The sequence below is a fragment of the Microcebus murinus genome, chromosome 10 (genome assembly GCF_040939455.1).
Source record: "Microcebus murinus isolate Inina chromosome 10, M.murinus_Inina_mat1.0, whole genome shotgun sequence".
NCBI lineage: Eukaryota > Metazoa > Chordata > Mammalia > Primates > Cheirogaleidae > Microcebus > Microcebus murinus.
The window spans coordinates 29,468,969-29,493,517 of NC_134113.1; the positions used below are offsets into that span (position 1 = coordinate 29,468,969).

The 24,549-nt window shown below is 33.7% G+C and overlaps 1 protein-coding gene across 13 annotated transcripts in view; it reads left to right on the top strand.

Annotated features, from left to right (window-relative positions):
- ATP2B1 (ATPase plasma membrane Ca2+ transporting 1) overlaps positions 1-24,549 on the top strand; it is a 112,606-nt gene that overhangs the window by 64,118 nt on the left and 23,939 nt on the right. For 9 of the 13 annotated variants that reach the window (XM_012753872.3, XM_012753870.3, XM_012753876.3 and 6 more), the window contains 9 exons: positions 4,307-4,561; positions 4,646-4,771; positions 7,810-7,950; positions 10,501-10,539; positions 11,598-11,759; positions 13,507-13,721; positions 16,114-16,356; positions 17,703-17,944; positions 20,525-20,762. In XM_012753872.3, the coding sequence (XP_012609326.1) occupies positions 4,307-4,561; positions 4,646-4,771; positions 7,810-7,950; positions 10,501-10,539; positions 11,598-11,759; positions 13,507-13,721; positions 16,114-16,356; positions 17,703-17,944; positions 20,525-20,762 (1,661 nt within the window). The remainder of the gene's footprint in view (positions 1-4,306; positions 4,562-4,645; positions 4,772-7,809; positions 7,951-10,500; positions 10,540-11,597; positions 11,760-13,506; positions 13,722-16,113; positions 16,357-17,702; positions 17,945-20,524; positions 20,763-24,549) is intronic. The other 4 variants (XM_076007115.1, XM_076007112.1, XM_076007114.1 and 1 more) reach the window with 1 other exon arrangement.

Here is a 24,549-nt window from a genome sequence, read left to right on the forward strand (position 1 = left end):
ACCAGAAATTCTACTTCTTAGAGATTCCTGCTATTACAGATTCCTGCTATACCATTTTTGATAAATCATTCCAGATTTTTAAAACTGTTATATGTCTGTGTGTGGCTTTGTGTGCTAAGTATGTGAATGTGTACATGTGTGGGGGACTGTGGATGTATGTGTTTGTATGAAAAGGGAGGTCATACCATGTTTAGCAACATACAGCTGAATTCTTTAGTTTCCCATTTACTCACCTGTCACTATAGAATACTGGGAATTGGTATTCCGAATTGAGTGAGTTATCAGGTTATTAAAATCTCTTTACTTTTAGAAAACTAAAGAAAAATGTTTTCAATAAAGTAGAATTTATTACCAACAAAGTCTAGGACAAAAATTTTTTGAATTTGAACTTCATTTGTACAATGTAGTGACAGGTACTTTCCCAAATTTGTTAATGGAGATGCTGGTTTTAGAGTCTAACTGAGAAGATAATCTAGAAGTTGTCAGTGTTGTAAGACCCTTTAAAGAAGTCACGGTCCATTAGAAGTTGTTAGTGAAACATGGAGAGATTTTTGCTGCATGGTGAGAAATTATTTAGGGTTTGAAGTTTCTTTCTTTAACATTTATTAGTATACTACATGTGTCTTTTTTACCATGTTATGTTTTAACACTCATATAGTAACTTGCTTAAAGGAAATATTTTATTTGTAAATCTATAGTTACAGAAATCTAAATTATCAAAATTTTTTATTCATACTCTTTGCTATAAATATGTGCTATAAATAAATCTGTAGTTACTGGTGTCTGCATACTAGGGGTTTTCAAACATTTTGGTCTCAGGACCCCTTTACACTCTTAATGTATTGAGGACTCCAAAGAGCTTTTTAATTATATGAGTTATAGATATTTAGTCTGAGTTAAAATGCAGAAATTTAAAAATATTTATCAGTGTGTTCTCACCACAAAAAAAAAGTGGTAATTATGTGAGGTGATGGATATGTTAATTGATTGTGGTAACCATTTCACAGTATATACATACATCAAAATATTAGGTTGTATACCCTGTATATATGCAAATTTTATTTATCAGTCATACCTCAGTAAAACTGGAAAAAATATCAGTGCATTTTAAAGTAATAACCTAGTACATATCAATATAGATAGCATTTTGATGAAAAGTATCCCCCCCATAATGAATTTTTAAATGAAATGATGAAGAGTGGTAATGTTTTTTCATTTCATTATATCTCTTTAATGTCTGGCTTCATTGGAGATAATTGGGTTCTCATGTCTGTTTCTGCATTTAATGTGTTACATTGTCACATGTAATGTTATCTTTGGAAAATTCTATTTTACATTAATGAAATATGAGGCAAATAATGTCTTAGTATTATTATGAAAATTGGGTTGACCTCAAGGATACCCTTGGGGTTCCTCAGCAACACTTTGAGAACTACTTCTTTATACTGTTAGTGCACACACTGGATACATCACTCAAGAAATAGCTCAAGTAGGGGGTTTTAAAATGGAGTATTTGCCCTGAAGTAGAGAGTATAGAAAGAATTTAGATTTTGCATATCTCTCAGTTGAATGTATTTATAAGGGAACACCTTTACTAAAGTAGATTTTTATTGTATTTGGACCTTATTAAAAATATTATTAAAAAATTTTTTTATAACTATAAACTATAGTCCATCTGTTACTTGATCTTGATATTGCTTTTTTTTCCCTACAGCTTCTCTAAAAATTTATAAGGGTTGTCAGGAAAAGGATTCCATTTCTTAAAATATTTTATTGCTATCTATTTTAAGATCACTCTAATCTTATCTGTATAATACAGAGTAGAACAATATATGTAATTGAAATATGTCATTAATTTGTTTTAAGTTTTCTTTTGAAATATTTAGTAGTTTAGTGGTAAATATGCACATGTGATTTTAAAATGAAAATTATATAATTGTCACATAATTTCTTCCCCATTCATCTCTATTACATTGGTTTCTGGTTATTTACTCTTATCAAGAAAAAAATTGTATACATACCTCCAAATGGTACATTTATTAATTACATATGTTTGAAAATGTATATAATTGGGTATTTTTAAGCTTATACAAAAACAGAAATTGAAAGAAAAAGATAAAGTTTGAAATTTCTATCTTTAATAGCCATAACACATTATTATAAAGCTGGTTTGGGTCTAAGTTTGCTTTATTTCAGAACTTAGTTTTAATGTCTCTCATAGATGAAAAGAAACATACAACATTATTTAAATCCAAGTGGAAAAAGCACATCACTACATTATGATACTCATTTTCAGTCCCATCCACCAATTACGAAAAGGTGTTTGTTGGAATATGACCGGTAAATTCCATCTTCTGATGTCAGTCTATTCTTGCTTCATTGGAGATAATTGGGTTCTCATATCTGTTCTCATTATGAAGTATTGTATTTCCATATTTTTAATAAATGACAATCAAAACCCTCTGAAATGCTTCATTTGGATAATCTTTTAGGTATATTTCTGAGTTGATGGAAGTGGTCAGAATGATATTTCAACCTTCATTTGTCCTTGAGTCCAGACTTGTTCTAATTTAGAATTAATCTCCTATCTTCTGGGTGTGAGGGGGATGTTATCCTTACAGCTTCTACTGTTTAAATAATCTAAATCATCAATTCACTTAACTGGTTATTGTGTACAGTGATACATAGTGATATCTTGAACTTGAAGATAATTAACATAGAAGTTCTAGTATTTGGGTTGGTGCCCCCACCAGTCAGTAGATTATCCTGTCTCTACCTTATTTTAGAAAACATCCCTTATACCCAGTAAGAGTCAAGCCTATTGATGATTCTCAGGATATTTTTTGTGACTGTTCACATGTCATTTCTTCCATTTCATCCTCAGTTGATCTTACTTCATTCTCTGCCTTCTCTCCCTTTAATCTACCCAACATTCCTCTCCCACATTAATGTTTAATCGGTGCCCTCACACCTCAGATCCTTTCTTCAGTCTTTGCTCATGGTTATGGAATATGCTTTAATCATTTTAGTGTCATCTGTTTACTCATTCTTTTCTTTTGAATAGTCTTCTCCTGCCTTGTCTGTCCTAGGAAAACCATTAGCTTTCAGACATTTCAATTCAACTCAGTAAGAAATAATTTTACATAACAACCCAGAAACATATATTCCTTCATGTGAATTTATAAGTGATCAGAGTATAGTTTCAAGAAGCAGTACTTACCTTTACTACATGTATATCCTTTCTGTTGTGTTCTGTTTAATTTTTCAGAATGCTGGTCATGCACTGCTGAATTGATTTTAGACTCACAAGTAGATTACAGCCGGAAGTCCCCAAAGCACGGTTCCATTATTCTTCACCATTGTTGACTCTACAGTTTTGGGTTTTCAGTTTTTTCCCCCTCATCCTTTTCTGAATTCTTTTCTGCCTTCAAGCATTTGCACTGACTTTCATCTCTCCCTGGAATTCTTTTCCCGTTGGATCTATATGGCTGTTTCCCTATTAGCATTTGGCTCCTAGCTCAAATGTCATAGACACCTCAGAGGAGCCTTTTTCTTCTCACTGAACCTCAGTCCTCTTTTTTTGTTTGATAACACATCACCATGTGTTATTTTCTTTGCAGCTCTTATCAGTACCTGAAGTTCTTCAGGTATTCTTCATACCTGTAGGAATTCTTCATACACCATCCCACCTACCATTCTCAGTGTGGGTTCCATGATGAAAGGGAGTTAGTATGTCTTATTCACTACCGTATCTCTAGCTCCTAAAATAGCGTCTGGCATCTAGTAGGTACTCAAATAGTTAAATTAACAAGTAGTACTTTGCTTAACTTTTCATGTTATAAAAGCCAAGCTTTGATCACAGTCCAATAAAAATGATGTAGTAAATAATTGGTGAGTGTGAAGGATGGCTCAGCCATTGGTCTCCTACTTTCTAGGTATCCTCACAATGACTCTGGGAGAGGTGGTGGTGCCCTAATTTGACAGGCGAAGAACCAAGTCTTAAAATTAAATAACTTGCCTTAGGACTGAGTTTTAATCTCTTTTAGTGTCCTTACTTTTAACTAGTACCCTATTCTGCTTCCCTGTCCTGAGGTTGAGAATCTCAGAAGCAGGGAACTTGAAATTGACATAGTAAGTGTTCTCGTTGTTGTGGAATGCTTTTAACTTAATGAATTTGGAGTTGTAAGTAAAATTGGTACAGTAAATAAACATTATTAAAATGAAAATATGATTTGGAGTTATATATGTATGTTGTTATCAATTCAGGATTTTTTTTGATAAGCATTTTTTCTTTCTTTCCAAATAGTTTGTGGAGAAGTTTCTGTTGGGGAGGAAGAAGGTGAAGGTGAAACTGGTTGGATTGAAGGGGCAGCAATCCTCTTGTCTGTAGTATGTGTGGTATTAGTGACAGCTTTCAACGACTGGAGTAAGGAAAAACAGTTTAGAGGTTTGCAGAGTAGAATTGAACAAGAACAGAAGTTCACCGTCATCAGGGGTGGTCAAGTCATTCAGATACCTGTAGCTGACATTACTGTTGGAGATATTGCTCAAGTGAAATATGGTAAGTAGAAAAGAGCAATACATCTGACACTAAGCATAAAATTATTCTTACTGACAGTTTAGCATTCATTGCTTTTTATTTTAGGTGATCTTCTTCCAGCTGATGGCATACTTATTCAAGGCAATGATCTTAAAATTGATGAAAGCTCATTGACTGGTGAATCTGATCATGTTAAGAAGTCTTTAGATAAGGATCCCTTACTTCTATCAGGTATTAACTTATTTTGTAACTGTGAACTTTTTTCTCCCCGACAGTATGTACTGTTGTCAGCAAACACTGTTTTCCTAAGAGCCAACAATGTAAACAAGAATCTGTATTTTATGCTATCCCCTATCCTTATAATACATAGAGACTTTTTGAGGGGGTAAGCTAACAGAAACGTTAGAGATCTTTAAATGCAAAGCTGTATTTTACAAATAAGGAACCTGAGTCCAAAAAATCAAGTGTGAGAATTGGTGTTAGTATAATGATAAAACTAAATAGATATGTGATGAAATGATATGTGTTGAATTGTTTTGTTATTTTATATCATGTTTATCCTTAAGACCTGCTGAAGTATAAAATCAAAGAGTGATTATATGTTTAAAGCAAATTAATGAATTCCCTTCTATTATTATCAGATGTTGATCAAACACTAACATTTTATACATTGTCAGAAGGTTCCTACTGATTTAACTATTTAATAACTTGGCAGCTATAATATTTCAGTCCTTCTCTATGAGCTTTAAGTTTTAATTGGTTGAACATGATTTTACTGAAACCAAAGATAATTCTGTGGTATCAACAAGCAGTTAAGTTAGAATGACCACTTTGGAGCAAAACCTAAGTTTATTCATTACTTTTTAAAAAATTGCAAATGTGTGCCCAAAAAAGAGCTTATTGCAAAAAAATAAATAGTAATTACATGTGTATACATTTATAAACACCATTACAGGTAAGGTAAAAGTTCTGATTGTAATACAGATTTACATTCCGTCAAAAAAATTTTGAGGTTTGTATATCCTACTGTATATCCTTCAATATCCTACTCCACTTAGAACATTTATACTCTATTTGGGTCTTTCTTTGTATTGGTGTGCTTTTCATTCATACCAAATAGAAATATTTTGGCTTTATACTATAATGTATTTAAGTATAATGTGTATCCTTGCCGTGTTTCTAAGAAATTGTAGTTGATGTTAACCATATAAAATCTATATCCTTTCCACAGGAGAGGAAAACTATCTAATCATACCTCAGATTAACTGGGCCACAATTATGTGTGACAAGCTGAGATTGTCTCCTTTTGCTATATATACTGCATGGACTTTTATGTACCTCAAGCTTGTTTACACAGAGCTTAGCTCTTCAGGTTGATTTCCTTTAAATGAACTTTGGTCTTTTTCTGTTTTAACAGAGATGACTGGTAAGCTTTATGTAGACTCAGGTTCCTAACACACCAAGTATACCAAGTGAACTCTATAAATTTTCCATGTTTAAGAAAAGACTGAAATAACTTTGCAGAGTTCCTTATCGCAGTATGGGTGGGAAAGTTTTTCTGCATTTACTTCCCTATTCCAAAAATGTACTAAAAAACATGACATGCATTTATTTTTAAATTTACTCTCATGATGCCATGTCTTACTGCTGTTCTTGGCTTCTTAAATTTAGATTTTTAAAAGTAGTATTCAGTTAGTGGTGGGGATATGACCAAGACCAAAAATTGTTTACTTTGAGCACATTAACTGCCAACATCTCATTTTCTATGGTAAGGAAGAACAGAACTTGAAAAATTGACGTCTGGAGGAAACTAGAATTTTTTTAAAAAATAAACTGTTTTTTACATGTAGTACTTAGTAAATATTGTTTCACTATCTTGAATTTCACTTCTTGTTTTCCTTGTACTTTCACTGCAAAAGAAGCTAATAATTAATGAAATACACAGAATATAGATTTTTAAAAGCAGGAAAATCAAAGGCCTAAAAAATTCACATTGGATAAGTTACTCAGTACTTAAAAACCAAATATAAATTCTTAAATACTGGAGTAAGTGTGTATGCTTTATGATCTTAATTAGCAAATAGCCTTTGAGTATCCATTTGGTACAGAAGATGGTGGTAGGTGCTACAGACCATGTCCTCCAAAAGGTTGTAAACTGGGAGACAAAATACAACTAAGTGATTTTTGTAAAGACAACTTTATTGAATGTTTAAAAAAGGTGGGGAGGGGGAAGTTCTGAAGCCTGATTAAAATTCATAAAAAAGATTAGAATTGAGGTGTGGGAAGCCTTTTAATGAGTAAGGAAAGATGCAGAAATGTGGATGTACAAGTTATGAAACTGTAAGCAAACTTACCAGCATTATATCATAAGAAGAATATACCTTTATCCTCTGATGGAGCTGGACTGAGTCTTTGCGTCCCACTTAATGGTTGTATAACCTTAGGCAATTTCCTAGAAAATAAGAGTAATGATGTCTGCCAACTTACAAGGTCAGTCATGAGAGACATAGAGTTCAGTCAGTATTCCCATCTGTGCTCGCTAGCTTTCTGTAGTGGAATTTTATGTTAGAGTAGTGGATGAAAAAGTTTGAAAGGTTGGTTGGTCTCAAGGTGAAGACTTTGGACTTAATCTAGTAAACATTGTAGGATCAGAAATTTTTCAGCTGTGAATGCATATGATGAGATCTCATTTCAGGAAGATTAAAACTGATTTCAGGATACATTGGGAAGGGAGAGAGACCTAACTAGGGGGGCTCTGTAGTAATCTAGGCAGGCTGAAATGAAAGCCTGGAGAGGTTGTGGGGTTGGGTGTGGTAAATGTGACATTTGTTGCTGTGGAGTCCTTTTGGTTGTAAGTATGTTTCTTTATAAGCAGTGTATTTCTTAGAGAACTGTCCCTCATACTGTAAGTTATCATTAATAATGAGCATGCATTGAACTCTTACAAATTCTAAGCAGTATGCTAAGCACTTTACATTTATAGACTTACTTGAGAAATGTAAATCTCATAATATTGTTATGAATTGTACAGACAAGGAATTGAGATGTTACAATTTTCCCAAAATCACCTGGTAAATGTGTAGTAGGGTGAGCCTTGAACTCACCCTACTACTAAGTTAAACCTTAAGCACGAGAATTGAGGTTTTACTTAATGTCTTATTAAATATTGAGGATATTAAGGACAGTATTACTAAAGTTTAAAATTTGGTGATAGCAGGGAAATTCATTATAAATTTTAAAAAACAAACTTAAGTTTTCTGTTGTTGTAGGTACTCATGTAATGGAAGGCTCTGGAAGAATGGTAGTTACAGCTGTAGGTGTAAATTCTCAGACTGGAATTATCTTTACCTTACTTGGAGCTGGAGGTGAAGAGGAAGAGAAGAAAGATGAAAAGAAAAAGGAAAAGAAAAGTAAGAATAACAATTTGCTATAAGGATTGATATTTGGAAATCTGGCAACTAGATTCTAAGAACTGGTACAGGAAATAGACTTCTTTTCATGAGATTCTGATACGAAAAGTTGTACAAAAAGTTAATTACCCAATATTTTACTTTCAAGTGGTAGAATTAAAGGATAGAGAATTTTTCTTTTAGACTTAATAGTCCATTAAAGACCGTTAGGGAGTACATCAGTCCCCTTTACCATAGCCAGACAAATTCGGCATCTGTTTGAATACTTCCATTGGCTTTATTCTGTCTGTTCTCCATTATTGAGAGTCTCCCCTGTCATCGTATCTGCAAAATGAATTGAGCTCTCACTACCTATGTGCTTATTTTTTTCTGCTACTTCAATAGTAGTGTTCTTTTTCAGCTATATCACATTTTGGTCTCATGCTTTTAATCTTTTTCAAGTTTTTTACTATTTACATTTCCCATTCTATATTTATTCAGTAGGTTTTTGGACATAAGACAAGGACTTCATTTTGATACTTTATGTTTGTCTTGTTATATTCAGTCCATCATTAGCTATCAAGATCTTTATTCTGATCCATTGTATCTGCTATTCCTCCCAGTGATCTATCATCAGTGAACTTGATGTTTTAATCCACAAGGATCTTAAAAGAAACAATCCCATGTGCAGGTGACACGTCAGAATCTCCTAGTTGAGGGGCATGCCACCTTTAAAAAGCCCTTCCCACCCTGCTGGATCTGGTGTACCCCGCTTCTCTCCCACTCAGGATCACTCCTGGAGTCTTTTCCCTTTAGGTTGATAGCAGTTTACTGTGGTTTAGCCACTTAGATTTATTTAATTTTACTTAGGGTAGCAAGGCCATATTTCTCTTTCTCTTATAAGTATTTTGAGATCTTCTAAAATAAATGCCTTCTAAAATCTTGGTTTGCCATAACTGTAGCAGTGTTTTTAATATTTGAGTGATTTGCTTTGTTTTTTGAGTTTTGTCTTTCGCTATGAAATTCTTATTTCAAACAAAAATGTATTTGAAAAGTTCTGGCTGCAGGTGAGGGTGGCAAGCTCCATATTCTAGGTTTTCTCTGTCCCACTCCTTGAGGCAGCCCTCAATGTGCCTTCATAAGTTTTCTAAGACTGAATGAACTGTAATTCGAAAACCTGTAGTAATGATTCCATTTATTGAGTGCTTTGCATGTACTATCTCATCAATCCTCACACCATACAAAGTAAAGATCATTATTATTATTTTTACTGATGAGTATACTGAGGCTTATGAAGGTTATGTAACTTGTTCCAGGTTAAAGTGCTAGTAAATGGTTGGTCAGATCTTCTCCTCTGGCTCAAGAGTCTGCCCTTAATCACATACTGTGCTCCAAACTAATTAACAGGGCCTGATAAAGTCATCAAACCCTGTTAAAAAAGGAAGGGAAGTTTGCATTTTGACTTTATTCTTATTGACTCCACAGTGTCTTTTCCAAGAAGCACTTTTTTTCTCAAAGTCTTATACAACTGTTTTTATTAATCCAGTCCAGAATACTCCCACAGGAGTTAACAAATTAACCTCCAATCATCTAATTAATTATCTACCTTGTTTTTTTGTTTTGTTTTATTTTTTAGTAGAACAGGACAACATTTTTCCATTTATGGACTTCGGCCCTTCTCTCATTCCCTTGACTACTTTGGCAATTACTCAGAAGGATTCAGGATAACCTGTTTTCAGTTCCCTCAGTAGCCTGAACTGTGACTGTTTGGTCTCTCCAAACTTGAGCTCATTGAAAGTAGCTGGGTATTCTCTTACTATCTCCTCATCTATCTTGAGCTTCTGTTCCTTCTTGACCATATTTGTTCCATGTTTTCCAGTTTGAGGATAGTTCTCCTTGATAAAGAAGTTGGAACAAAATACGCTGAATGGTTCTGTTGCCTGTCATTTTAAATATTGTACTGTATACTCCAGGCAATAGACCTGTCCTCTCCTTAATTGGTTTATTACTTCAGACATGCTCATCTTTCTGTGTTGCCAAATTGAAGCTAATTTGGAGAATTACCTTAACTGGTAGTCTTGCTGGCTTGTTTCTACATTCATATTCTAGTTTTACTAGCCTCTTTTATCTTTCATACGTAAAATTTTTGTTCTCTCAAAGCTCTCCTGTGTGCCTGTTTTTTGGTTTTTTGTTTTTTTTAACATTCCTCTCTCCCTCTCCATCCCTGCCCTTTTCTGCTTTCTCAGAGTTATATCTGTATTTAGTTTGAAAACCTCTTGTACTATATTTTGGTTTATTATAGCTTTTAAAAGAGTACAGTCTTATGGAGAAATCAAACAAGTATAGATGCCCTACATTGTTTTTGGAGTATTTTTCCATCGATAAGACCTAGGGAGTGATTGACTTAGCAGATCATTGCAAGCTAAATGTTTTCTAATCTCTGGACAGACCCGCCCCCCCCCCCCCATTGTATAACAGTTCTCTTATAGAAATGTGAACTACCTCTGCATAATTTAGCATGGCTGTATTTATTTCTTTGGGAAAGCTTTAATTCCCATTTTGTTCCTACAGATAAGAAACAAGATGGAGCTATTGAGAATCGCAACAAAGGTAAATTCAAGAGGATAAAAGTACATTGAGCTTGTAGCTTGTTTTCATTATACCCAAAAATAGATCTGTGTACTGTATCCAAAAGTAGGATACATGTGGCAGGCAAAATCAATATATGTTAACTTGGGTTAACCTTTCTTCCTACCAGTGCTTTAGTCATGCTGTCTCTACAATGTTAGTAAGATTTTAATTATGTGTGTACAAGTCGAGTGTCCTTTATCCAAAATGTTTGGAACGAAAAATATTTCAGATTTTTTCTAATTTTGGAATATTTGCGTAAATGTAATGAGATATCTTGGGGATCAGACCCAAGTCTAAACACAAAATTCATTTATGTTTCTTATATACCTTATATATATATAGCCTGAAGATAATTTTATACAATTTTGAGCATGAAACAAACTTTTGACTGTGACCTATCACATGAAGTCAGGTGTGGAATTTTCCACTTGTGGTGTCATGTCAGTGCTCACAAAGTTTCAGATTGGGGAGCATTTCAGGTTTTTGGATTAGGGATGCTCAGCCTGTAATAAGCTTATGCAGATAACTTGCAACTTTAAGTATTTCAGGTATTTTAACATCGATTATTATATAGTTGGTAGCAAAAATACATAAGAAATAAAATATGTGGCATAAATATTTTTTGCATTTATTTAAACTTAAATATATGCACATTTCTCTGTAGCAATAGTCATATGTAAACCTTATATTATGGTCATAAATTATAGGGGAGGGATTTCTGGTATTTAGATTATTACCTAATATAACACAGAAAAAAGGAAATGAGTTAGTATTCTTTAGTTCTCAGTGTAAGGACCCTGTATTTCTTTTTATGCCTTATCCCCATTGCCTAGCACAATACTATGAAATCTGGTACAGAGTTTCACAACCTATTGTCCCTATTGTCTGCTCTTTGTAGACACATACACACACAAACTCACACAAAGTTGAATGCTTTATGCCTTTTTTAGTTTCTATAAGAAACTGATTGCTTTGAAATGTGAATAGTGATATGTTTCTTTAAAATGTCGTAAAATTATGTTTGCTCTTACATGTAGCAAAAGCCCAGGATGGTGCAGCCATGGAAATGCAGCCATTGAAGAGTGAAGAAGGTGGAGATGGTGATGAAAAAGACAAAAAGAAAGCAAATTTGCCAAAAAAGGAAAAATCCGTTTTACAAGGAAAACTTACAAAACTGGCTGTTCAGATTGGCAAAGCAGGTATAACATACAGAAGAAAATAAGATGTTTTATTTTAAAACATGCTAACTTTCTGCTTAAAAACTGACTTTTGACACCTTACAGCTGAAGTTATTGCTTTGTGAGTAAGAGACTTAAAAATATTTTCAGTTTTATCCACAATGTGCCCAGGGCCCATCTAGTTACTGTAGATACTCATAATATCATTGCAGCTTAGGGACTATTATCCCCATTTTACGTAGAGAGAATTGACCTCTGTCAACTAGCTAATACTGTGTGGTCAATTTAGGATTAGTGCCTAAATCTGCCCAATTTTCAAGCCCATGCACTAATCTCTGAATTTCTGAGGGCAGTAGAGAGAAAGCTACCAATGAGGTAATTCAGTAGAGATTATCCAATTATGTTTTAATACAAAGAAATTTCATCACACATTTCGCTCATCTTTGTATTGGTTATATATGAAAAAATTTGTTTTGCTAAATGTTAGAATTTAGGATTTGTTGTAGTGTGGCTAAAGTTACTAAATTACTGCCCTCACTAGAAAATACCTGTTAATAAAACCATTGGGGGGGGAAGCAGAGCTCTTCAATTAAAAAAAGAGTGTGCCCTCCAGCACTATTATCTTTTTGAAAGAACATTGTATGGACAAGTAAGCATGATTAAAATCACTTAAAGTGTATCCTTTCACTACTTTCTAGGAATATGATAAAAAAGTGAAGTTTTTGCTTCTATCCTCAATAAACTTATTATCTAATAGCACATATTTACTTTTTATAATTATGTAGCCAAATTTTGATACTGACTCAGTACAGTGTTGAGGGAAAAGTCAATTTGAGGTGGTGGTGGCATTTAGTAGATGTTAGATTAGGATTAGACCTGGATATGTAGACTTAATCTTATTTTTTAATATATAAGAGGCTAAGTATCCTGCAAAGTGGAGCTAAGTGTTTTTGTAATACATGTTTAACTCTTGGTTTTCTAAGTTATTGAAGCAGTAAGGATATAACAAAAAATAATGATAATTCAGATAATATAATTTTATTCTTATGTATTTTTTTAACACATTGCCACAGTAGAAAAAAACAACTTTCCCTGGGGCCACAGTGTTTTATTAAAAGAAAACGATCCTTTCTAATTTGTTATTTTTTGTTGTTTTCTGTGCATGAGTTATATGCAACACAATCCATGTTTTTAGAATTGTCAATATGAATTGTAACAATAAGAACATCAACAAGTAAGACTTTCACAAACCAACTGCAGGGTTTTGCTTCACAAGGCCTCGGGCTCAAAACTGGCCTGAGTTAAATCAGCTCACATGGCAGTCAGTGTGTTAAACACAGGGCCAAATATTTAATTCCAAGTCTCCCCGCCAATCAGATTCTTACCATCCTCTTTCAGGATTAAGCAAGTTGCCTCTTGAACACATAAAGCGCCAGTTTGTGATAAGCTTTGGGTATTTCCTTGTCATTGCCTTTTATTTTGCCTCAGCTTTAGTAGAAGGCCAAAGATACAATTAAGTTTAGGAAAGAATCATAAATGATTTTCTCCCAGTTCTCCTGAGGACAGGGCTATACTTGGAAGCAAAAGTTAAATCTGTCAATGTCAAGTGGTAAGTTAGGTGCAAAAAGGAGGTGACAGTGTCTCAGAGAAATTAAAATAAATGTCATCAAACCAGTTATAACTCCTCATAGTGGCTGATATGTACCTGGCAATGGGTAATATCTGGAAATTTAAATAATTACATTTTTCTTTTTTTCTATTCTAAAAGGTCTGTTGATGTCTGCTATCACAGTTATCATTCTAGTATTATATTTTGTAATCGATACTTTCTGGGTTCAGAAGAGACCATGGCTTGCTGAGTGCACACCGATTTACATACAATATTTTGTGAAATTCTTCATTATTGGAGTTACGGTTTTAGTGGTCGCAGTGCCAGAAGGTCTTCCACTTGCAGTCACTATCTCACTGGCTTATTCAGTCAAGGTAAGTAGAAAATAGTTAAGTACAGATGAATAATGATTAAAGCCTCAACTGGTATAGAAAATGCTCATCTGGTTCTGAGAGTGGTGGACTTTCATAAATGTACACTGTTTTCTTTAGAAATGCTCTGCTTGATTCCCTGCACCTCTCCCCAGTTGAATATCTCTGTACATAGAAACCTATGCATAGCAAGCACAGCTCTGCTTGGCAAAGTTCTAGCCTAGTTTTCATTCTGTGATAGTTATGCTGTCAAGTTAAGTCACCTCCTCCTTCCCATCTGTAAAATTAAGGTGAGAGTAGTTGTCATTTACCTGTGTTACAGGAGCAGAGGGTTCACTCAAGTCCAACTTCCCAAGGCCTTGTTTCTACTTTTCCATCCCCATAGTTGGACCACAATCTAGTCTTCACACTTGTAATCAGACTCTTGTTTCTTAAAAAAAAAAAAAAAAAAAAAAAAAAATTCAGATCATATTATTTCCATGTGTAAAACCTTCCAGTGACATCTCACCACACTTAGAGTAAAATCCAAACTCCTTTCTTTGGCCTGTGAGGCCTTGCCAGTCTGGCCCTTGCTGACCACTCAGTGCTCATTTCCTGACCTCTTTCACTCTGGCCCAGCCTCACCAGCCTTCCTGCTGGTTTTCAAATATCCCAACTGTGTTCTCACTTCAGGGCCCACTAGTTCCTTCCTTTGAATAAACTGCTGTCTTACTTTATTCAGGTCTCTTCAGATGTCACCTTCTCTGATCACTCAATTTATAGTAGCTCAGTCCTTATTTTCTAAGTAGAATGCTAAAAAAAAATTTAATGGCTCTGCTTACTGCTGTTTACCTGAAGTAATAATCTGTTTGAAGATTGTTAATTTATTTTTACCAGTTTTCTGTCTTATATGAAAAGGGTAAATGGGATTTTTAAAAAAAAAGGTTTAGTTGGTACAGTTTTTATCTTTTTTCAAAATGGTCTCACGGGTTTAAAAAAATTATGCTAAATGGACGAATGCTGCTTTTAAAATTTTCAAATGTTAATTAGCAGTTCTCCTTAAGTAACATTGCTGACAGTGCGTAATATGAAATAATTAGTCATAGTTTCTGCTGTAGCACTCTTATCTTCAGTATTAGACATGTCCTGATAAGAATGTTTTTGCTTACTGTTTGAATTTATTTTCTTTTCAGAGATTTAACAGCTTTTGTTTCAAAAATAAAATGGTAAATTTGTCAAAATGATGATGAAATACAGCGTAATCATGTATTTGTCCCTTTTTTTGATGTTTTAAAATAATTAGAAATATTTGGGGTAAATATAAGTTTCACACACATTGAACAGTCATTTTACCAATATTGTCATTAGTTCATTTTGAAGTCATTAATGATACTTTTTAATTGATCGGAAACGTATTGACAGGATTGATTTGTGTTTCTTAAATACAAAGTGAATAAGAGCATTTTAACTAATGTTCTTTAGGCTTTCATTAAGTGTTTATTTAGTCCTGGTAGTATACCAGGACTAAATTGCTTTTTTTCCCACTAAGGCGTAGCCTTTATGGATCCTTTGTTAGAATTTTGCAAAATTGAACAGGTTTTCTTTACTGCAGGGAAAAAAGAAAATTTCTTTACTTCATTCTTTTAATCCTTAATATGCAAACCATGAGTAATTTGGGAAGTCCATGTCTTTCCCCCATATTTATTTCTTCAAGAAACCAGTGTTTTGCAGTATCTTACATATTAGTCGTCATAGAAAAGACTTTGTAAAGTAACTCTATAGTTTTTAAACTATTCCACATGTTTTGAGAATTAATTATAAGCCCTTTGGGACTACTGTGACAACCCTTGGTTTTTTAGAAACGATCTTAATCTATCAGAGTAAAAAAAAAAAAAAAACCCAGAAATCAAGCAACTACATACCCACTCTTTATTTTAACCAATAAAAAGTAATTTTTTTCTTAGAGACTGATATAAGAATCTTTTGTTTTCTACTTAATAAGGAGATTTAATCTTTTAATATACTCTTATGCTACTATAAGTACCACTGTACTTACAGTACAGATTGTCATTGCTCTTGTAGTAGTGTAAGGACATTTTGCAGAAACTCTTGGAGTCATATTGTCAACATGGTTTGCATGTGGGTACAGATATCTGAATTCATTTAATAAATTACGTTATGCAACAGTAAGGTGATTCAAACCACAAAAAGCTAGTATTCTCGTTAGCTTATTTGAATAGGTCAATATGCTAAAATTCTTCCAGTATTAAATTGGTACATTGTACAGTATATCTATAAAGCTGGGAGTTTTGATTCTGATTTTAAAGCAGTTTTTAATCATTTTGATATAATGAGGTAATTATTCTATGGGTAGCTTAACCGGATTTTTTTTTTTTTTTTTTTTTGGTTACTGTAGAAAATGATGAAAGATAATAACTTAGTAAGGCATCTGGATGCTTGTGAAACCATGGGAAATGCTACGGCTATCTGTTCAGATAAAACAGGAACATTGACAATGAACAGAATGACAGTTGTTCAAGCTTACATAAATGAAAAACATTATAAAAAGATTCCTGAACCAGAAGCTATTCCACCAAATACTTTGTCCTGTCTTGTAACAGGAATTTCTGTGAATTGTGCTTATACATCAAAAATATTGGTAAGGTTTTTTTAATAATTTTTATATATGAAAATTAATTTATAAGTCTTTAATGATTAGACTATATGTATTCATTCTTTAGACTCTATAAATTAAACTGAATTATGTTCAGTTTTTAAAAGGCATATACCCATGTGATATATATTATATACACATAAGGTTTTTGAAAATATTATTTGTGTTATGAGTAAGGTCTTTTGATCAACATGCACATTCTATTTATTTGCATTTTTCTCCTATATTTTGAATTTCCTGTGTTCAGAAACTCTCAAGCCTTATAACCAGAGCATGTTCTTAATTTTAAATTCTTATTAAGCTCATTTTGTGAAATTCCAGGCTATCTTACTATAGAATGTCAACTCTCAATTTTCTAGAGAAAATTTTGAAGCCATACTTCAACTTAAAAAAACATGTTTTAAATATGCTTGCTATATTCTCTGTTGTTTGGTTTCTCAGTAATTCCTACCAATAAGTTGGTCTGTACACCTTTTTAGAACTGACACAATAAAGTAATTCTAGACTTGTGCCACCTTAGAATAAAACATTTTTAACCTTACAAGTTTTAAAAATCTTATTTATAATAGAAAGCATGAAAGTTATGTTTGACTTGATATATCTTCTAGTGATTTATAGATGAAGACCATGAACAAAAATAATACTGCAAGTTGTTAGTGAAGACATTCATGAGTTGGATGACTGGACTGGAAAGTTATGGGATCTTGGGTCTAGATCTAGCATTGCCTTTTACTAGCTGAATGTCTGAACTCGGCTTTCTTTAACTGTCAAGACAATCATATCTACCTTTAATACCATTGTAATGATTATATAAGGTATTTATGAAGGCACTATGAAGGAAATAAAGCTTTTTAATACATATAAGGCAACAGTACTTTATTTTAATGCATATACTTTTAATCCATAAAAATTGGTAAAGCAAATTTGATTGAATTATTTAATATACAGGAAGAGAAAAGGAAAGGAATTAAAATTAAGTCCCACTCTATGTATCAGGAAACAACTATAAACTTTATATGTCTTATGTCATTTAATTTTGGGGTCATAAGTGCTCCTGTTTTACAGATGCTGAAGCCAAGGACCACAGCAGTTGGGTAATTGCCAGATTTCATGTAGCTAGTAACTGGCAGGGCTGAGATTGGAGTCCATGTCATTTTCACCCCACGCTGCTTTCTACCTTTACTTTTCTGTGCCCTTCTTTGAAATGCTGATATTAATAGACATTTCCTATATAATTTTGTTTTAGAATGTTGCATTCTGTTTTACATTATTAATTAAGCTTTCATAGAAAAACAAGATGATGCTAGCTTCTAAACCTTTTTCTCTTATAGCCACCAGAGAAAGAGGGTGGATTACCTCGTCATGTTGGTAATAAAACTGAATGTGCCTTGTTGGGACTTCTTTTGGATTTAAAACGGGATTATCAGGATGTTAGAAATGAAATACCAGAAGAAGCACTGTACAAAGTCTACACCTTCAATTCTGTTAGGAAGTCCATGAGTACTGTCCTGAAAAATTCAGATGGAAGTTATCGAATATTCAGCAAGGGTGCATCTGAGATAATTCTGAAAAAGTAAGAGTAAAATACTTAGATGAATAAATTGCTGACTGTAGTTGCTTTGTGGAATACCTACTATGTTGTTGTTCTTATTTTCTTTTTGTGAACATTGAGCATTTGATAGGACCTCAGAGTTTTTTAGTGTATTTTATGGTATACAGGTATTTGCCCGTAGTATTCTGCCATTTTCACACACTAGCTTCTCTTGTTTCTTAGTATTGTGTTATAGGGAAAATAAGCCCATTACATTCAGTCTGGCAGATCCAATAAAGTAAACTTGATATTTGTTGTTGGACATGTTAATTTCATTGTTACATAGGATCATGAAAAGTAAAAGCCTTCTGGGAAATAAAACTCAAGTTTATGTCTTCAATACTGCTTTGTAAATAGTAGATTAAAATGTGATAAATGAATTATAGATTAATTTTTAGAATAACATAAAAACTAGATCTTGAAATTTTCCCTTTTGTTTCAAAGTGAGGTTTATCATTTTATGGTACTGCAGTGTCATATTGAAATATCTCCTGTCATTTTGAATGCTAATCTTTTTTACTGTCCTTTTATGAACTGGTAGCTTCAATTTTGACATTATATGATATAATTTCCCTAATGTTTATCTGTTATTAAAAGCGTTGGAATTATTTTGGTTTCTTTAATTCCAATAAAGAAGTAGAGAACTCTTTAAAAAATTTTTAAAGAGCAATTTTGAAAACTGGAATTCATTTGAAATTATATTTCAAATATTTCTACTTTTAATTTGTTTATATGTGGATTATAAGCCAGTATTATCTTAATGAACACTTGGTAGTTGTAGTCTACCAGGTTTAAGAGACAAGTATACAAATAAATAACTGAAAAGGCCACGTATGATAAATGGGTAAAAAGTTTTCACGTGAGAGATCACACTATAGGGAGGTGGCATTTAAGATAGGTGTTAGTATGACATGAGAATGTCAAGGTGAAGGAGACCACAGCAGAGGAAAGGAGATGGAATTTTGCAGGTCATATTGGGGGAATGTAGTCATATGGTTCAGCTGGGTCATAATGGGCTTTTGTAGCACATAGGCCATATAGAGCTTTCTTGTCTCCACGGTACACTTAGTTATCTGATTTCACTGTAACAGGTTAGAAATCTGTCTCATCCCTGGCTTGCTTGGTCATAGACAGATGGTGTAGGGCAGATTTTTAAATCAAAACCAATCATACTTTAACTCCTCCTCTGCAACTAACTAGCTTTGGTATGTGGACAGATTCTTCCCTTAGTTTCCATCTTCTTCCACTGAGAAAGGGAGTGATGACCACCATCTCTGTGACCATGAAATAAAATAATGCATGTAAAATGTCTGGCACAGAGCCTAATGTAGAATAGGCATATAATAAGTGTTACCACAGTAATATTTACATTTTGTTGTAGAGATTCTTAAATGTTAGGCTGAGCAGTTAAAATTTAATTAAATAAGGCAGATAATGCAACTGCATTATTTTTTCCATCAGGTAGTAGAATTATACTGATTAAAGATAATTCTTGCATCAGGTGTGGATTGGGAGGAAAAAAGTATGGACTATAGATAAATATCAGTTGAAAAGCTATTGCTATTATAATAGCTTTAGCTTGAAGTAAGAACCAGAAGAAGGTAGTAGCGGGGAAATAAATAGTGGACACATTCAGGAGACTGTTCAGAGGAGAATATATAGGACTTAGGAGCTAATAGTATATGGATGATGAAAAAGTAAATATTCAGGTGAAATTTTAGACATATATCAAAATGGTTGAAATAATGTTGATGCCTATTACATGGGCAATTAGGAGGTGACTTCCAGTCTTTTGTGCATTAAGGTTAAGGTACCAGGACGACATCTGGGTAGAATTTTTCAGCAGTGATGAGAAATTTTGGAAGACAATCAAAGCAGAAGATGTGGATTTGGGCATTTTCTCCGTAGAAGCAAGAAGAGGTAGCATCAACAAGGGAGAGGAGTAATATAGAGGCATTGTGAAAAACAAACTTTAAGTAGGGATGTAAACAGTGTGATTTTTACTTAGTACATAATTAAAAGGTTATAGTTAGTGTCACTGAAAATAAAACTATTTTAGCATTCTCCCTCTGATAGAATCCTTATTTTAACAATAAGTTATTTTTTTTCTTCACGGTTAAAACAAATATAGGTGATGAAACAACATCTCAGGTAAGGAGTTGACTGAACATAGCCTTTTATTTTAAAAGAAGACAATATTTGTGATTATTTTGTTAATTAAAATTAATGCCTAGTTCCATACCAAAATGGTGAGGTATATAGGTTATTCCAGAGATTCTTCGTAAATATTTAAAAGCACTGCGTTTCCAAAAAGAGAAGGTTTAGAAAATTTCTAGAGTAAGTGATAAAGAGCTGTCAAATGAGAACCATACAGATTAGAAGTGTTTTGTAAAGGAGAAGGTGAAAAGTAAATATGGTTTAAGTCTGTAAAAAGGCAGCATAAGTAATTCTCTAAATTCCAGATATCATTTCCCATGATTTCTAGCCCTTCCAGTTCACTTACATGGCATTAACCATTATTTTTATTCATTATTGATGTTTGGATTCAACATTTCCTTTTAGGTGTTTCAAAATCTTGAGTGCTAATGGTGAGGCAAAAGTATTCAGACCAAGGGACCGTGATGATATTGTAAAAACTGTGATTGAACCGATGGCATCGGAAGGCTTGAGAACCATATGTCTTGCATTCAGAGATTTTCCAGCAGGAGAACCAGAACCAGAGTGGGATAATGAAAATGATATTGTCACCGGCCTTACATGCATTGCTGTTGTGGGGATTGAAGATCCTGTGAGACCTGAGGTGGTGAAACATTCTGTGTTCTGCATGTGCAGAATCTCATAACTATAGAGGATCTAGGCCTTAACTTTAACCAATTTTCTAGTAAAAATCTTGGTGTTTATGATTTTATTTTTCTGTGTGAACCCAAGACAAGTGAAACAATAGTGCTTATGGTATACATATGCTACCTTTTTAGGGTTTTTAATTAGCTTCTCTTTGAGAATCCTGTGTGTTAATAGCATCATAACCTAACACAGTGCGTTTAACTGGGTAGGTTTTTCAGTTGATATTTATTTATCTTAAATGGTAGATGCCATTAAGTTGTTTGTTTTCCCAGGCTTTCGACCAGGACTTGTCCAACAGAGCTTTCTGTGATGATAGAAATGTTTTATATGTTGTTCAGTAGAGTAGCCACTAACCATGTGTGACTGCTGAGTTCTTGAAGTGTGGCTAGTACAACTGAAAATTGAATTTTTAAATTTCATTCAAATGTAAACATCTGGCCAGTGGCTACAAAATTGAATGGCATGCAATCCTAGACTTTGCTTTTATTCTTTAAATCATTTTTTTTCTATCTGGTTTTTTGAGTTTATTAAACAACTGCTGTGTGCTAGGTACTGGAGAATAAAAAGTTTTGAGATCTGGTCCCTGGTCTCAAAGAAGTTACTGTCTTGAGTGGGGATGGACAGACACATGGTAATTGCAACTCAGAATGTTAGTACCTTGCTAGATATATGCGGAGTATGTTATATGAGCAGAGAACATGAGCTCGCAACCTAGTCTTAAGTAATAGCATTTTTTCTTGAGTTCTTGCTGTGTGCCAGATACCATGCTAAGTGCTTTACATGTATTATTTCATACCTTTATGAGATATGTTGACAGATTTTTTTTTTTAAAAAAATTAAGATATATAGAGCTTTACACCTTAGACCTAATGTGTTCAGAGCCCAGCTCTGTCTATAACCTGTGTGCTTAAAAGACCATTGTGCTATATTAACCACTGGATGGGAGGGGTCAAGTAAGACTTCCCAGAAGGTTAATTATCCAATCTGAGTCTTATAGGATAAGGAGGTATTAGCTAGACTGTAGAGAGAGCAGTAAATACGTTCTGAGCAAAGAAACAACATAAATAAAAGCACAAACACAAAAACTGCTTTCGTTCAATAACTTTATCAATTAATTGATTCAACACCAAATGTGTAGTGCTGGTACTCTTCTGGGAACTTAGAAATACTGCAATGAGATTTATATTCTAGAGGAAGAAGAAAGCTAAATGGGTAGAATGATAGATACACATGGATAATGTCAAGTGAAAATGAATGCTGTAAGGAGTAAGACTTGGTCCCTGCACTCATAGGCCTTATATTTTGGATGGCATAGGGGAGGGGTGATATTAAATAAGACAGTTACAAATGCAAGAAGGGCTATAAAGGATATTCACATTGTAACAAAGTAACTGAGGAAAACTAGATGGGGAATTTCTGAGGATATGGCATTTGAGCTGAAATCTGATGGTGCTTACAATGAGCCACTATGTAAATGGCTGTAAGAAGAGCATTCCAGTCAAAAAATGCAGAGGCCCGAAAGCGAGAAAAGTATATAGCTATTTTAAAAGTGGAAAGGAGGCCAGTGTGGCTGTTTAAGTGTAAAGGAGGTGGAGGAAATGAGACAATCTCTGGCCTTACTAGGCCGCAAGGGTTCTGAATTTTATTCTAAAATTCAGGTTGAGAAGTGATATGATTTATGTTGTTAAAATACTATTTTGGGTACTGTGTAAGAAAGGGATTACAGATAAAGAGGAGTAGAAGCTGGGAAGCTAATAAGATTATTGCAGTGATCCCAGGCAAGTGATGATCGTGACTTGGCCTACAGTTATGGTAGGGAAGATGGAATGAAGGGTGATTTCAAAGTAAATTGAGGTAGAACCAATAGGAATTAATATGTTGGGTTTGAGTGTACTGTTTTTGACATTATTGAAGTATCTGAGACATCCAAATGTATATCAGGTAGACATTTGGACCCCAGAGCCTGAAAGTGGTCTTGTCTGGAGAAATCACCTGTGAAACTAAAGAAGAACTTTTAGTTTAGTAAAGGTGTATAGTTAGGGAAGAGGGCTTTAGAGAGGTTGCCACAATTAGAGGTCTCATAGAGGAGATGGAACCAGTCTCTAATTTGCATAACTTGGTGGGTGATAAGAGTGTTAGCAATGGAATAAGAGAATCAGAAAAAGCAGGCTATTGAGAGATCAAGATAAATTCAGTTTTGGATTTTGTGGTTTCAAATGCTTATGAAACATTCAAGTGAGTAATGTCTTCTAGCCTTTGGTCCCAGGAAAATCAAAGTTTTATATATTTACTTACAGCTTAAATCTTAATAATAAATGAGAACATCTACAGCTTTTGTTCTTTGGAAAATGTATTACCTATTACCATGCTCTTGGCATCAAGATTGATGGAGAGTTTTATCTTTTTAAAAACATGTGACACTTTATTTTTGTCAGTATCACTAAATGAGATGTGAAATGGGCACTTTTGTATGAATGTGAGATAATGTAATATGAAACAACTTTCTCAGAGTGACTGTTCTGGACTCTGCAGTTCTGGTATAGGGAATCTTGAATAGTTAGATATCCAAACAAATCCAGTTTTATTGCATGTGTATAGGTCCTTGGCCTTTAGATCTTTATCTATGAAAGTGGAGGTGATTTGTGAATTTTACGTTGGAAATATTTGATGATTAGTAGTAATCAGTAAATATTAATGTGTCTTCCTTAAGTATTACTTGCCACATAGTTTTAACCCAAAATCGATTTCTCCCTTTTCTCACTGATTTCCTATCCAAAGCATCCGAGGATGCTACCTAATCAGTGACTGTTTAGATTTAAAAAATTAAGATACATTTTATCTCAAATGAGAATTCAGGAGATATATTACATTTGTATAGCAGATTAATGTTTTCAAAATCAAATATTGATTTTTTTTGAGAAAATCTATAAACAGGCTCTGTCCTTTTGCTCATCACTTCAACACTAGGACCTAGCACAGGGCTTGGCATTCAGTAAATATTAGTTTGAGCGAATGCAAGTGAGGTCTCCCCCTAATGAGTTGAATTTTAAAAGTTGACTGGATGGAAGGAAAATACTTTCACAATGTAAATCTTAAAATTTATAGATATTTAAGTTGCTGGTAATTACATTGCATACATGTTTTAAATCATGGTGTGTGCACCCCTGTCTAGAATGTGCATCTTTTGGAAAATGCCCCCTTGGTGCCTGTTTCCTCAAAGATACTTAATTCAGTAGTTCAATAAATACTAAGTTTTGGCTATATGCCATGTACTTTTGTTCAATGAATGAAAGGCATTGTATTAGGCATTTTTGATGCAGAGATAAGGTAAAGGAACTGCCTTCAAGCAGCTCATTGACTTGCTGAGGATTCAGGTAAACAAATAACTATAATATAATACGTAATGTCCTATAATAGAGGTATGTATATGATGAAGGTGCAATTTTGTCTGATAGGTAGGCCAAGAAAGCTCCAGAGAAATTACATTTAAATTGGATTTATTATAGAATAAAAGTCGCAAACAGGCAGCCTGCAGGCCAAATTAAGCCTGCGCTCAAGTTTTGCGTGTGCGTGTGTGTACAACACTATTAAGAGATTACAGACAAATCTGGGTTTCTTCTTTCTCTTTAAATTGTAGGTTTTGTTAACATTGGGCTCTCATGTCCACTATGGCAAAGAGATTAGTATGGACTTTCTGGTTAGAGAAGAGCAGGGAGATATTTTCTAGGCAAAAGGAATTGTAG